Genomic DNA, 15,878 nt, shown 5'->3' on the forward strand with positions numbered 1-15,878 from the left:
ACAACGAGCAGACGATAGAGCTTCCATGAGTCACGGCTATAACTCTGAGCCTTTTGAGAGAGGTAGAGGATCCACAGCAGCAGATGTGGTGGAAATTGTGGAAGACAGTTTAGAGGTAGTTCATAAAGAGCCAGCGCTCAGGGACTCGGAAGGTTGGCCCAAAGAATCAGACTTACCCCCAATCAGAACTTCACAGTCAATATCAGTAGCTTCTAGTCAAATGTCTACGAATTCTGATGACATTCAAATAGTAAATGTAGAAGAAGCAGATTCCAGGACGCATGCTGCATCAAGTTCTCCAGCAGAAATTCCAACACATTCCTCAGGTTCCCGCCATGAACCGTCACCACATCGAGATTCACAGTCATCTTCATCAGACAGAGTGTCATTTGACTCTACAAATTTAAGACGTGACCAGCAAAGATACTCTGACATTTCCAGTTTTGGAAGTCAACTGCCAACAGGACCAGGCCATTCCCGGTCAGCAGAATCATTCTCTCAAAGTTCTTCAAAGCGTCCTCAAGCATCAGTTCCATCTCATTCATCACCACAGATAACTCCTCCTCCACTTTCATCATTCACACCAAAGATGCCAACTCTTCAACCAAAGCCTTTTGCTGTAGGTAGTGCTGTGCAGGCTGCAAGCATACCTCAGCCTACATCCATCAGACCAGCAGTCCCAATTCCAGGGACTCTAACCGCAGTACAGCCAGTATCTAATCAGAGTCCGGGTTCTAATTCCAGTCAAGACAGCCGAGCGTCTGACAGGTTTCAAAATAAAGGAGCCAGTGTAAGCAGCCAAGTCCTTCAGCAGCAGATAGCTAATACAATAAGTCAGAATGTAGAGAAACTCTTGGCTGGCGAAGGAATTTCAGAACAGAGGTATTCATTTCCGCAGGAAGGGTTACTGATCAACATTTAATTTTCTCTGAATTATTTCAATTAATGCTTGCCAATTGTTTAGTTTTAATCTGACAATAAATTGCTTTGTTACAGTGTCAAAGAGACCACAAGTTCCTCAGATCTGGCTCCTGATATCAGTTTCATCAAGGTGGAGGAATCGGATACTGGAGGATTAGACATGTATGTGGACATAGCGGACGATGCGAAAGGAGGTCTTTTGAGTAATCAGGAAGAAGGCGACGATGATACAGGGGAAATTCCCTTTGAATGGACACGGGATGAATCTAATGAAGGCAGCAATTTAAGTGGGGATCAAAGTGGGTCCCTGCCTGGCCAGGAAGGAGCTTTTCAAGGTGGGTTTGGCTTTCATATATTTTGTACATGTTTAATTGGTATGGAAATTTCATCATCTGATGGAGGAATGTGTATGAAGGCTGGAATATTGGTTATAAAATTGGTAATAATAAGTTGGCAAGGGTGGGAGTGGGGGATTATAAGTTCATGGAGTTATGTATCATTAAATTCTTTGTACTGTTCTAGCCATATTGCACATTCATCCAATTTAAATCTTTGATGCGTGCACATAAGATAAATTCTCTTTGTTGAAAGAAATTCATAAATATGATAATATATATACAAATATATACGTCTGAAAAAATCTTCAATAAATATACCAGAGTATGAATATAGACGGAAAAATAATTTGTGCATGCATCAAAAAGTAGTTTTTGAAATGAAAGGAATAGATAAGCACAGACTAGGGTAAACCTATATTTATGATTGTTTCAATGGAGTTTGCATAACAAAAAACCATATAAAATACCAGAGATATGTTGTAGTAGTAGCTTTTCAAATATTTCATTCATCATAAAATGATTTCCTTAACTTTAATAAAAAAAAGTTTTTGGTAGCTAGCTAGCCGTGTCCTATATACCACATGGACATATCTTAAAGCATTTGTTTAAAAAAAAAAATCAGGAAAAATTAAGAACAAATGGTTCATATAAATAAGGGAAAGAAAGATAACTCTGATATAAGACACATTTTTATGCTCCATGTGGAGCCTTTAGTGAAATAAAGAAGTTTCAAAGAAACAAGCAGGGGTCAAGATCTAAGACTGGTATGCCTCTTTACATGAATAAATGAGATCATCAATATTTGCATACATATTATTTTAAACAAATGAAACACAAAAAACGATATAATTACTCTCAATTGATTTTATTGTGCTTGCTGAAAATAGGCGAAATGAAAAAACCAACTTAAGTGGCAGATGTTAAGAATAAACAAAATCTGAATGTGCCATGCTTAATGTTGGATTGGCAAAGTGTTCATTTCAAAAGGTAATTTCATTTACCATATCTTCTTAATGAATAGCCTGCATCAGTGTGTTCTGAATTTTACCAATTCAAATAACATTTGCAGTGATACCCATGCCCTAATGACCTCACAATAACGCTTAAAAATAGCTGGGAAAAGTTTTGCTCTATTTACTGAATCGACTATCGAAGAATTTTGCAGAAAATGTCTGAAAATATGTATTTCACCCTATACTCTTCACAGACTCTATTTTTGAAAATCACAGAAATTTTATTTTAAACTATAATTTTTATTATTATATACAAACATTTATGATTTTAAAACTTAACATAATGTAGTTAACCTATTCTGTGTTTAAAAGAAAGCAATGCATGATAATTAGTTAGAACACACGGAAGAGGAGGAGGAAGGAACCAGTGGCAGGAAAGACATCACACAACACATAAAATATAGAATAAATGTGTAATTTTCAAGTCCCTGAGGAAGAATTGTATATTGAAAGTACTTCTTTACAAATCTACAACAAATGTATTAACAGATGGAATTTTCTGATGACAGGGAACTGATTAATACACATTTATTCTTTGTGTGGCTTGGTAAACCACATTTCCAAAATATTTGAAGTATAGATTGAAAAGGTTTTTATCATGTGAATAAAATGTGAATGTTATGGGGGACTGAGCACCAGAAGAAAAACTCTACTTGGTACTGTTATTTAGGGATACCAATTATTGACACCACATCTATTTCTATTCAAATTGTAGCAGTGAAAATTACTCTTGCGCAGTTTATTTAACGTCAAATGAAGCTGTATAAAATTTCACTCGCAAATTTTGATAAATTACACTATCTACATTAGAGAATTTGTTTCATAGGGAATCGATTATGTATCATTCAAATAGACAGTTGCTGGAGCCTAGTGGTCAAAGTACTCGCTTCACAATAGGGATGCCTGGGTTTGAATCTCAATCACGGCATTGTCAAATGTGCTTAGTTGCTGTAACTTAGTGGTGAAAGTGCCCGCTTCACAACTGATGTTTCAGCTTGATTCTCGATCTTGGTGTCACGTCAAATCCTAAGATGTTTCACATACATTAATATATAAGTAGTGATTAATCCCTTGTCAAGTGCCTGGCGTTAAGAGTGATAATTACAGGTCTTTTGGATGGGGCCTTAAAAACAAAGGCCCCTTGTCACAGTATTCACTGTGACGATAAAGAAGCCTAATAGTTACAACCCTGAGTGCCATACATTGGTCTAAAGTTTTGGCACTTCACTTAAAGCAGGTGGCTTCTCTACATGAATGAAAAATAGAACTAAGAACATAAGATGATACACACATGAAGAAGGATCTTACAAAATATGTCCCTGTTTTCAGATGGATGTAATTATTGTTATTGGAAAATGTTACAAACATCATTATACATGTATGAAAATAGTGGATCAACATTTTGGCAACACCATCTTTGAAGTAATATAATCTTAGACACTATTGGTATCATACAAAAACTTATTGGTACTTGGCAGTATTGGCTATTTTGAAAGACCAGATTGTGCAGGATGCACATATGATTGGCTGTTTACTATGTTCCTAGAACACTTTTGAAACCGTTTCAACTAATGTTATCTTATTCTGCAATGATAGGTAAACTTTTAGCTCTGATTCCATGTTAGCAAATCAGCATTCAGCATAAAGCCATTTTCCCTCATCAACATTAAGCAAGGTTTGAGAAATGTGTGTGAAAAATCCTGTAATGTGTTTCAATAAAAAGAAGTCAACCTGATGTTGTTTTTGTTGTTAATAGCCAGTTTCCTGCTATGATATATTACAATATGTTATGATTAATGAAATTTAGATTCTGCTAAGAATGATCAATACTGTATTCCAACCCAAAATGTGTTTGAAAAACTTGAAGAGTGGAGATAATCTGCCTTTTGATTGTAACATCTTAAAACATGTTTATTATGCGGTGTAGTGAAATCGAGGAATTACAGTTTGATTAGATTTAGCATATATTCATTGGGTGTTGCTTACTTTTTATGCTAGCTTTATTCTAAATTTGCTATTATTAATTTTCCTCTGGTGACCTATTGTGATTGATAAATGTCAGTTGTCGTGTATTGTGTGAAACATTTCAACTTCTCTATGAGCAACATGGCCAACATAACAAGTTTGATGTGGAACATCTTTGGGGTAAGGGGGATTGAAATTTGTAAATTGCATAGGCAGTTCACTCCTGGGTCCAGAGGGGAGGGGGTCAATCACTGATATATTGGTATATTCTTACACCTAATAATATTTGATTTAATCTTCTCCATGTCTGATTCTTTGTATTATGAAATAAAACTTTATGTATGGGTAGGAAAAGCTTACTGTCCTCAACCAAAATTGAAATCCCTACCCCTTCACTATGTAGAGTAGAACTAATAGGTGCAAGAGCAATGATATGTATGTAAGGTGAAGATAACAGTGATCAATCTCATAACTCTTTTAAGCAATACAAAATAGATAATTGGGCAAACACAGAACCCTGGACACAATCAGGTACCTAGGAGGAGTAAGCATCCCCTGTCGACCGGTCACACCTGCCGTGAGCCCTATATATTGATCAGGTAAACGGAGTATCCGTAGTCAAAATCAGTGTGCCAAGGACGGTCTAACAATCGGTATGAAACACGTCAGACAGCATTTGACCCAATGATAGGTTGTATTGGCAAACTAGATCGTTATAACGACCATAAAATTTGCGAAATGCTGACTTTAAACAAGACAGTTCAAACCTCTGTACCATCAACTTGTTTGTCAGTAGCTTGCCTCGATTTAAAAACTGACCATATGCAGAACAAGCTCTTGCATATATCGAATCAGTGAGAGATATCAACACCATATGCAGTTGATAATGGAATATTGCTACATAAATATGGGAAGTTGACAATGTATTCTATCTAGTAAAATCACCCTCTTTACTGGTACATCACTTAAGTGTTACAAAATACTACACATTTGTATGTATGGTTACGAAGATAGTGGAATTCACTACACTAGTAACTGAGACTTCAGGGAACAGCAATCATAAAGTGAAAAAACAGTACATTTGTATATGAATTCTTTTAAAATGCTATGTTACTCTAGGATAAAAAAAGAAGTTAAGGACAGTTTACTCTCATAAAGAAAGAGATACACTTTGATCGATTGAGATGTCTATTGATGGGTGGTTGCATATTACCCAGGTGACCGTTAAGACCCACAAGTGTCTTGTTCATAGTAAATAAAGGAAGATGGACTAAATTATATTTTAATACACTCAAAATACGTGCATCACAGTGTAATGTTAGGTATATAAAGTTAATAATGTTAATTGAGCTTTTCACAGTCCTTGAACTGTCATACCAATCGAAAATTTCTTTGTTACAAGGCCAGAAATACATTGATCAGATGCTTTAGTAAGACGAATTAGATTTTTCAATAACGTGAATAAGATGATAAATATGACATCATTAGACTGACTGTATCAAGAATTGACCAAGGAATACGTCACACTTTTGATAGCTGTTATAAATTGTTTGAGAGTATTATTAGGCATCAATAATCACTTATTGATATATTTTGTAAGATATCCATTGTAAATTTGCAATCCTTGTATAAATTGTATTTCCACACTGATCATTGTGATCTTGTAAAATGATGACCCATCCTGTAATGATAAACAAAACCCCATTGTGGTCAAATTATAATTGGATTAGAGATAATGCAGATGTGAGTACATGTAAATGATTTCGAACGATAAATGCAAGCAACACCCACCACCTCTACTACCACTACCTCTTCCCACAGAACACACACACACATGTACATGCCAGTGTCTTCTCCAATTCTGTTGACTATATGATGAAAAACAAGGTACGTAATGGTAGGTATCTGACATTGTAGATAGATTGTGAAAGTTCATGAAATTACGTTTGTAATTTTATGAATGGCCTTGATGATGAAACTTCCATACCTTTGTTTTCTTTATTAAATCTTCTGCATTATGAACATCAGGAAATTTTGTAAAACGTTTTGGAATATTTCGCAAATATATTTTGAACAGTTTTTGTAGAATATGTGTAATGCATGAAGGTTTGATAATTTTATTACAAAAAGTAAGTGTAGAAATCATGATTTTGCATCAATAGATTATTTATGTATTTATTGGTTTCGAGTGTAATTTGATTAAGCATTGCTTTATTCACAAAATTGAGACGGATATCTTTTTAAGTATCTTAAGGCTATATGTTGATTTCATCCATAGTTCAATGGTATTTGCATTGATGGAAATATAAGTGTTTATATGTTTTTACGGATATTTTCGTCTTTTTAGCGTTACTGTCTCTGGTTTCTACACTTACTTCTCACTAAAATGTACGTAGTTTTAAGTTTCAAATACAGAAAAACAAATTTTATGAATTTTTTTATTAAAAGATTATTCAAATGTATTAGCCATTTGAATAAAGAACTGGGGAGCTATTACAACAGAAATGCATCCAAAGACGAAAATGATCCGTGAAAGCATATTGATGTTTTTAATTAAAGGAGATAATCTTCTTGATGAGTTTGCTAATTTGGTAGCAAGAGGGATCTGTAAGCGGTTTTGGTTAGTTAAAGTTCATGGCATTTTGTGATAAAGGACACATAAAGGCATAAATTAACAATAGCTGTATACTTGTCTGTGTTCTTCGAAGCAGAGTTTTGGTTAATTCAACTGAATGGTACTTCATTGTGGGGATTATCAGGTTGCGTTGCAAAAAGCATTTTCTTTTTTTTTTTGTTATACTGGGTCTAAAAACAAAAGTCAATAGAAGATATTGAAGGACACATTTCGAATGAGAAACCGATGTGACACACTTGAAACTTGCGTACTAGTTTACTTAGTCTTTGGCTCTTCCCGATGTACTTTTAGCATTAATGTCAAGTACAGGATCATTTGCCGAAGTACTAGTAATCGCATGCTAAATCACAAGATAAAGCAGCATCACGTGTGCTTGTACTGAAAATAAGGTGCTAACTATGAACTAATTTTCAATTGGTAAATGTTTTATCAATTGTAATCTTGTTCAGTCTCCGATTCAGATATGTCATCCCAATGTGAAATTGGACAGTTACTTAGTGCTTTCATAAACATCTCTTGGCCTGTTGCATACCTGGTGTAGGTATTGTGTGAAGGATTTTGATGAAGTGAGATTGCTTTGCCTTCGTAAGATAAACGACGTTGATTTGTGAATTTTAATATGAATTATATTTCTGTTCATTTGTAAGGCATCTCAACGGGTGGAAGGAATTGAGGTTGACTGGTTGTTTTTTTATTTTGCATATAGGGGTTGTTGCAGAGATGAGAAGTTCCAAAGTGACAAAAGGACCTTCCAGTGATACCAAAATGCTTCGATGCAGACTTTGTTTATTTGTAACTAATTACAAAAGCAATATGACACGACATTTAAAAACGCATACTGACGCCCGACCTTACTTGTGTCAAATATGTAAATTGACTTTCAAAAGAAGCGATCACTTGAAATTGCATCTCCAGAAACATGTACCTTGATTGATTGTCTTTGATGTGTTCATAGTTTGAAATGGTTTGAAATATTCAATGGAAAAGGAGTTCATGTATCAGTGTTTAGCTACCAGATTTGAAGATCTGTTTAATAGTTCATATCTTTCAATTGACGGTAATGTGCCTTTATGTTAATTAAGACCAGTCTGTTGTCTTTGTAATGAACATGTTAGATACGGAGGCAAGATTTTAAGGCTCTTTTCCTTTGTTTGCTCTAGGCTCAGATGACACTTTGTGCCGGAGGAATTTAGGATCCACTTCCTATGCAGTGATAAATCTGCCTGTGTCTACGGTAGCCGAAATAAAAGCACAAGAAAATGTATTGCCTATGCAGTTTAAATCGGCCACATCCACAAAAATAAATGAAAGTGTTATCAATATTGAAAGTGGAAAGTATAAACGGAGTATGTGCAAAATTTGTGGGAAAATGTTCTCTCAAAGAGGAACTGCTATAAGGCATGTAAAGTCAATCCATTTTCTTGACAAGAGAATACACTGTCCTAATTGCAATTCGGGGTTTAAACACAAATTTCATCTGAAAAGTCACATGGAGATGTCTTGCAAGAAAAGCTGAGAAGAATTGTATATATCTTTCAGTGCATAAAATTGATGTTGTTAACTTCTGTTTGATATATCTGTCAGATGTTGTGGATTTTATGGTTATTCACACCTGATTTTACTTTGCTGCATTTATCTGTATTGAAGGCATATTTTAACGAATATTGTTATTGTTGTCACCATTAAGTTGTAATTTGAAATAAATATGATCTGGTATACAGATACTATTTGTGTATCAATGTAGAAGGAAAAGAAATTTCAGGACTCATTCGAATCATGAATAGGAAAGGTCCAGTTGAGTGTGTTGATTGCAGTTACTCTAAAATTAACGGAATATTCACTCAATAGGGCAAAATTTTCATTTGTAAAAATATGATTAGGCACGTCAAGGAACTATCTTTGTATCATCGAGTTCCAATAACAATCTTGCCAAGTGAAACTACACGTTTCTCGTACATGCAAGATGCTCGCCGGGGTGGGTGGGTGGGGGGAATTTCTGTTTGGAGATCATTTTATGAGATCGATGACTATTCCTTATCTTCACTTTTATTTGGGGTGTTCTGGATTTTGGGGAATTATGGCTTTGTTTTGTATGATCGAAAGAGCAAGGCATATGAATATGTTTCTAACGTTTCTTGGATTATGGTTGGTGAGCTATGTTTTTTTTTTCATTGTGCACAAGTTCATATGGAGATCATAAGTTGAATTTGTTGCTTTATTTTCTGTAGGGTGGATGAACGCTCTGGTAGAAAGGACAGGTGTGAGTAGCAATGTCGCCCTGGAAAGCTTCGCCTCCCCTGCTTCAAATTTAGAACAATATGACAAAAATTCTCTATTGTTTGGAGGTGAAAAAGTTGCTAAGATACTGAATGAAACAGATGGAAATTATTCCTTATCGGAAGGATCAGAGTGCAATTTAGTAAAGCTTAGTAATTTGTCTCAAAAGGGCTACATGTGTAAAGTGTGTGGGAAGACATTTGGTGTGAAGTCGTCAGCTGTACGTCATATCAGTACTGTTCACTTCTTAGAGAGACGTCTATATTGTCCTCTTTGTAAAACGGGATTCAAGCACAAAACACATTTGAAGAGACATTTGCTTTGGTCATGTAAAATGAAGAAATGATTTTAAGAATGGTGGGAAGATGGTTGTCGTTTGTTTGTCTACCTGTCCGCTACATCAACTCTTTGTGACTTTTGGACTATGCGTGATAGGGACTTCATGATTAATAGAATAACATGTCAAAGTTTGAGGCTTGGTGTTTCTCAAAGAAGTTAAAAAGGAAAATCAAATTCATTAACCATGAATTTGGCCTTTAGGAGGTCAAGGACATCGGCATGTTATTGCTCAGTATAAAGTACTACTGTCAAATGCGCTTGAAAAGAAAGGTGATTGGTAATGATGCATTGTACACGAATTGCATGAAAATTTTCTCCTGGAAAAACTACAATATATCATCTTTGTCAATTTAGGTGGAAATAGTGATGACGCATCATTTGGAATGAGGAAGCCACAAGCCTTGTTGAAATGTCCAGATTGTTTTTATACCACATTCAAACGTCAAAATTACGACAGACATGTATGGACACATTCAAAAGAGCGGCCTAAGTATGCTTGCGATATTTGCCAGAAATCGTACAGCCGAGAGGATACTTTGAAAAGACACATCAAAGATCATTTGAAAAACACTGCATGTAGTTCGTGGTTATAAACATGTATGTAAAAAGTATACAGCTTGTTACTGCGTGTACGTTATGAAAAATGGACATTTTGATAAGACACAACGGCAATATTTTCGTGCTTCATAAAGAGTTTCAGAAGTGAAAGTTTTCGCAAGTTTTGGTCATGCTGAAATTTTTCTTCAAAGTTTTTGTTGAACTGTCTGTTCTTTTGGTGAAAGGCATTTTAATGTTTTGATGCATAACATTGGGGAAGCAATATTAATTTGATGGAAATCATTTTATAGAAATAAATACGGAACCATATGTGTTGGTAATGCATACAAACTGGTATTTGTAATAATGTGTGAAGTAAAAATATAGATATGAATGAAAATCATTCTTTTGTGTCGCATGTAACAGTAACTTACTATACATATGAAGTTATAATAAAAAGAGATCAGCAAAATGATCACGGCGTTCTTTCGTGTGTGAAAAATAAACTTGTGGAGAAGTATTTCATGTCAGCTTCTTGTTTTCCTAAGTTCGTGTTTTTATTCATTCAGGTGAAACTGACAAAGTTTGGTTGAGTAAAGCAGGCTTTCCATGTATTACATGTGGCCAGATTATGGGGTGCAGGAAAAGTTTAAGGCGGCATATGATGAGGCATTCAACTTTCCCGAGTCGATTCTTCTGCACAATATGTCACCGATCTTATACTCGAAAAGATAACTTGATGAGGCATATGTACGAGCATAAAAAATCAGAAGACAATCCGTGAAAGAAATACTAACAAAGTAATTGATAAATGTAAGGAATGTATTACCAGGTGAAATTAAAAATCATTTCCATGGAAACTTTGAAATGGAGGACTAGGTAGTTTTTTAAAAGCTACATAACTGATATTGTTTTCTTGTCTCTTTAGGACCGGTTCTACTTTCACCGTTATGTGATACAAATGCTGATAGTTCTGGGGCCAGCAAGCCAACCTTCATGTGCCCAATATGTGGACTAAGAACCTCATTTAAAAGTAGTATGAAAAGACATATGGCAAATCACTCGAAAGCAAGACCGTATCAGTGTGAGGTCTGCCACAAATCTTTTAAGAGGAAAGATTACATGAAACAACATATGCAGTATCATTATGTGAAAGACAATAGATATGGTTTGACAGACAAATAAGGAATTGAAATGTTGAGTGTTGAGTCATTTTGTCTCTAATCTACTATTTACTGGGAGAAATAAAGTTTTTGTCATTGACTTGTATTGGTGTCTTGCTTAACATGGAAATCTCGCATATATATTGGGCCACTGTAAGATACATCTGTAAGTAATACTTATCGGATAATACGCTATTTATTATTTATTTCTTATCATAGGAATGTATACATATCAACTTGATCCATCGGAGGAAGAATGTGGTGGTGATAAAGTTTCCAAATACAGATCATGTCCAATTTGTGGAATGAAATGTCATAGAAGTAGTATTAAACGGCACATTCAGACTCACTCTGACGCACGGCCATTCTATTGTTCTGTGTGTGACAAGTCATTCAAAAGGAAAGACTATTGGAAACGTCACATGACCTGGCATAAGTCTGAGAATTCAATTTCCTAACTGATATAAGTATGATTCATTATGAGTTGCTGGTGATGTCTTTTGAAAAGAGGATTGTTGTACTTTATGAATTGTTGGTATTTTTTGTTCTTTTTAAAAATATATATACATGTATTGACCTCTCTTGGTCGAAAATCACAATTTTGACGTGATCGTTGTAAGGCTACGTGCCGCCTATATACAGGCTAGTAAGATTCTTAGAAGTTGTGTGTCGAAAGTTTATTTATTGGATGACTAGAAAATGTTTCATTACATTTTCCCTTTTCAACACGATACTGAAAATTATTCAAATCGGGAGGAACTCGAAGATCCCTCCAATGTGAGAAAATTTTCCATCTGCGGTGTTTGGATCAACATGGGACGAACAACTAGACAAAGGAATACATGGTTCTTTGAGGAGAAAGAATTCTTAGTCGGATGTAAAACTTAACAGTCAGTTGAGAAAATATTACATCACGCTTTAAATTGATTCTCTCTATTCTGCATTATACACTTTTTGGGGTAAAATTGTATATACTTTTATTATAAAGCTATCGGTAAGTTATTAATGCCATATAATCGTGAGATAAAGTGCTCCATGGAAACAGAACACTGTTGATAAATATGGTATACATATAAACTGTTGGAAAAGGAATATGAAGAGGGGTTTGACACAAGTTCCTCATTTTATTCTTCAGGATTCCAATCGATGTATGTTCGCTGTCCGAGTCACGGAGATGAGAACAGCGGGGATAATTCATCTGGCAACATGGTTGCTTGTCTGATGTGTGGATTTATGTCTCATATTAAAAACATTACCAGACATATTCGACAACATTTTGGAGATAAACCATTTAAGTGTCATCTTTGTAGGAATTCGTATACAAGGAAAGAGGGTTTAAAAAAACATTTGACAATACATGGGGAGGATTTGTCGAGTTGATTTATTCTAAGAATTTATTAGATTTTGTTTCACAATGTATTTAAGTAACAGTTGTCTGCTTCACAAACAATTCGAATGGCAAGGACGTCACTTGTGTCTTAAAATTTGTGAAGACATTAGCATTCAGAATTATTCCATGTACATTTAGATTTTTCTCTCGTTTCTCCAAATTCAGTGGAGGTGTATCACATCCAATTTTTGCATTGAGAAACTGGTACTTGTGCACTTGTTTATTCGCAGTATTCATTTCTGTTTCCATTCAAAGATATTAATCTATGTAATAATTATGATTTTTGAAATCAAATTAAGCCGGTTAGATCTTAACAATTCTTGGGTCACTCAAGCGACCTAGTGCAACATGGATATGTCTGGGTTTTTTTTTTTTGGTTTTTTATTTAATACGCGTATTTCCTTCACAGACCATACTTAATGGTTTTAACTACGTGATATCAGTTTCATCAGTTGATAAATTACCTAACTATAGAAATGGTACGCGTGGGGGTAATTAACACAAAAGTCTTTTAATCACGTATTTAGTGCAAACAACCCTTATGCATGCGTAAATTTCAAAGTTTATTCTATTGCTATTGAACATCTTTAACTGTTGATAAATAATTTTCCAATTTTTTTCATGTTTGGTAGGAAGCATCTTTAGGACAAGGGGGCTTCAGGATTCCTGCACCCCCAGGGCCTTAAGGGCAGGACATTGTCTCTCAAAAATTGACTAACTTTCAAACTCCTCTACAACCACATATCTGTAAGGTTGTTATGTAGAACAGGAAGGACGTAACCCAAAATTGATCGATTGTTTGTTTTACAACCCATCTAAAAATTTTCGCTCATATTGACGTTTCCATATGAGTGGAAAATTCTCGAGAGTGACGTTAAACAATATAAAATCAATCAATCGCTCATATTGAGAGGTCACCAACTCTAGGATAAATATCACAATTTTAGACCTATGCTTATAGTGCTCGGAACTGTAACAGTGAGAATTCTTTAATGTGCGAAAGCCTGCGGCGAAACAGGACCTCCGTTTCTAAGGTCATATCCAAAAGACCCATGTTTCCCACTTTTAAAAGCCGAGCCTGCGGCGAAGGGGCAATTGCTACCTATATTTTATGTTTGAAGCAGCCATGACATGAGTAGTGTTTGAACTCGTGATCTCCCGGCTACGATTAATTCATTGTATTTGTTTGTGAAGAATATTTCGCTCATATTGACCGCCGCGGTGGCCGAGAGGTTAGAGCGTTCGCCCCGCATGCGGTAGACCGGGGTTCGAATCCCGGCCGCGACAGACCCAAGTCGTTAAAACGGGTAGTGATAGTTCCATCGCCAAACGCTCGGCATCAGTTTTGAATGTCACGGGTCCTCGGAGATGACCTTAAAAACGGATGTCCTGTGTCACAGTAGGTGTGGCACGTTAAAGAACCCTCACTGCTCAATGGCCGTAAGCGCCGAGCGTAGGCCTAAATTTGAAGCCCTTCACCGGTCTTGGTGACGTCTCCATATGAGTGAAAAATTCTCGAGCGAGACGTTAACAAGATACAATCAATCGCTCATATTGAGACGTCACCAGCTGTAGGCGAAATACCAATAATATAGACCTATGCTTAGCGCTCAGGGACGTAGCAGTGAGGGTTCTTTAACGTTCCACCGACTTCGTGACACGGGACCCGGTTATAAAGCGAACATTTTACCACTGAGCTACCGCGGCTTATAGTGATGATGTGAAAAACATAGATAACATCTTTATTCCTTTTGATACTGAGTTAATTGATTGAATGATTGATTGTATATTGCTTAACATCCCTCTTGAAAATCTTTCACTCATATGGAGACGTCACCATTGCTGGTAAAGGGTTGCAAAATTTAATCCTTTGCTCGGCGTTTACGGCCAGTGAGCAGAGAGAGTTCTTTATCGTGCCACACTTGCTATTTCACGGGATCTCGGTTTGAACGGTCTCATCCGAAGGACTGCCCCAATTAGTCACCTCATACAAAACTGAAAGTTAATGGATTTTTATAAGTAGCAGGTAGCCTTTTATCAAAATTGTAAATTATGAATTCGTGTTCCCAGGGGGTAAGGATTTTGGTAACTGTGGGGGCCAAAATTGTCATAGTGATTAAAAGTGTGCATTGGTGATTGATCATTTTAAAATTCTTGATAACTACTATTTTGATTCCTTTCAAATTTGATATGAATCATCTTTGAGTTAAGAGGGACACCAGTTGTAACTTTCAGGATGTCTGCACCGCTAAGCATTAGGGTGAGGCCAAAAAAAAAAACAAAAAAAAAAGCCAGAAATTAACGAATTTTCAAAAATATTCCTTACAATTGCATATATGTAAAATAAAAGCTACATGCATACTCATGTAGAACAGGAAAGCTTCCAAATTTGTAATTTCATGATCCCCAGGGTAGAGGTACTGACTCCAGCGCAGGACTAATCTTGTCATGCCGTGTTTATGTGTGACTATCAAACCCAAAGTAGGTGATTGTGGTCTCATTTTGGAATTGCAGTTGACATCGTCACACTAGAGACGTCAAACATGCAAGATGGACATATGGTTGCATGCGGGTGTCTTGTGTACCCTTGCGGTGTACTTCATTCTTCACTTCGTAGTAATCGAAGGTGCTTGAAGAAGAATTCTTTTTTTTTTTTTTTGAGTGGTTGATGCAACTAATAGTAAGAATTTCAAAGGGACTGACACATTTAAAGCACATACATCTCGAGGAAACTACTCAGTTTTAGATAAGAATATGATCAGCTGGATGAGGTATCTGGAAATCAGTTTACGATAAGGATCGGTGGCAAGTTTTCTATTGAATGGGGCAAAGCTCAAAAGTTTTTATGATTTGAATGGTAAATTAGTCTGAGTTATGAAATATGACAACGTGCTCCGGAGATTGTAACGTAAATGTCTTAAGTTCAAATCCCCGTCACGACAGGCCTGAGTAGAAAATTAAAGATAGTGACCGCTTCTTCTCACAAGTGCTCGACTGTAGAGGTTACACTCGTGAGGGTTTTATATATACATGTACTTCATAACTAGAGGCTCCCCGTGTCGCTGTATGGATTTGAATTTTGTGTTATTTCCACGTAAGCAAGTGGTGTCTTAGTATTTATTGAACGTTCTCGATTTGAAGTTTAGGGATCAGTCAATTGGATTTGATGTACAGTTTTAACCTTTGTCGTTGTTTTAAAAGGAAATTTGTGACGGATTATTTGTTCAATATTTAGATGATGGACGTCTACACAAAATAAAAAGATGGAAGTCGGGACTCGATGATATATTTGACTTGTAA

At 35.8% G+C, this 15,878-nt stretch overlaps 1 protein-coding gene across 35 annotated transcripts in view; it reads left to right on the forward strand.

The window, feature by feature from the left end:
• LOC125645899 (zinc finger and BTB domain-containing protein 17-like) overlaps positions 1–15,878 on the forward strand; it is a 60,308-nt gene that overhangs the window by 22,931 nt on the left and 21,499 nt on the right. For 23 of the 35 annotated variants that reach the window (XR_007359484.2, XM_048871864.2, XM_048871854.2 and 20 more), the window contains exons 4-5: positions 1–882; positions 997–1,256. The exon at positions 1–882 is cut by the window's left edge and continues 413 nt beyond it. Coding sequence is in view for 34 of the 35 variants with exons in the window: in XM_048871864.2 (XP_048727821.2) it covers positions 1–882; positions 997–1,256 (1,142 nt within the window). In the remaining variant the exon portion in view is untranslated. Of the gene's footprint in view, positions 883–996; positions 1,257–7,578; positions 10,501–10,594; positions 11,289–11,407; positions 13,739–15,878 lie in introns of those variants that run through there. The other 12 variants (XM_048871878.2, XM_048871887.2, XM_048871890.2 and 9 more) reach the window with 12 other exon arrangements.

The sequence above is a fragment of the Ostrea edulis genome, chromosome 6, assembly GCF_947568905.1.
Source record: "Ostrea edulis chromosome 6, xbOstEdul1.1, whole genome shotgun sequence".
NCBI classification, from domain to species: Eukaryota; Metazoa; Mollusca; class Bivalvia; order Ostreida; family Ostreidae; genus Ostrea; species Ostrea edulis.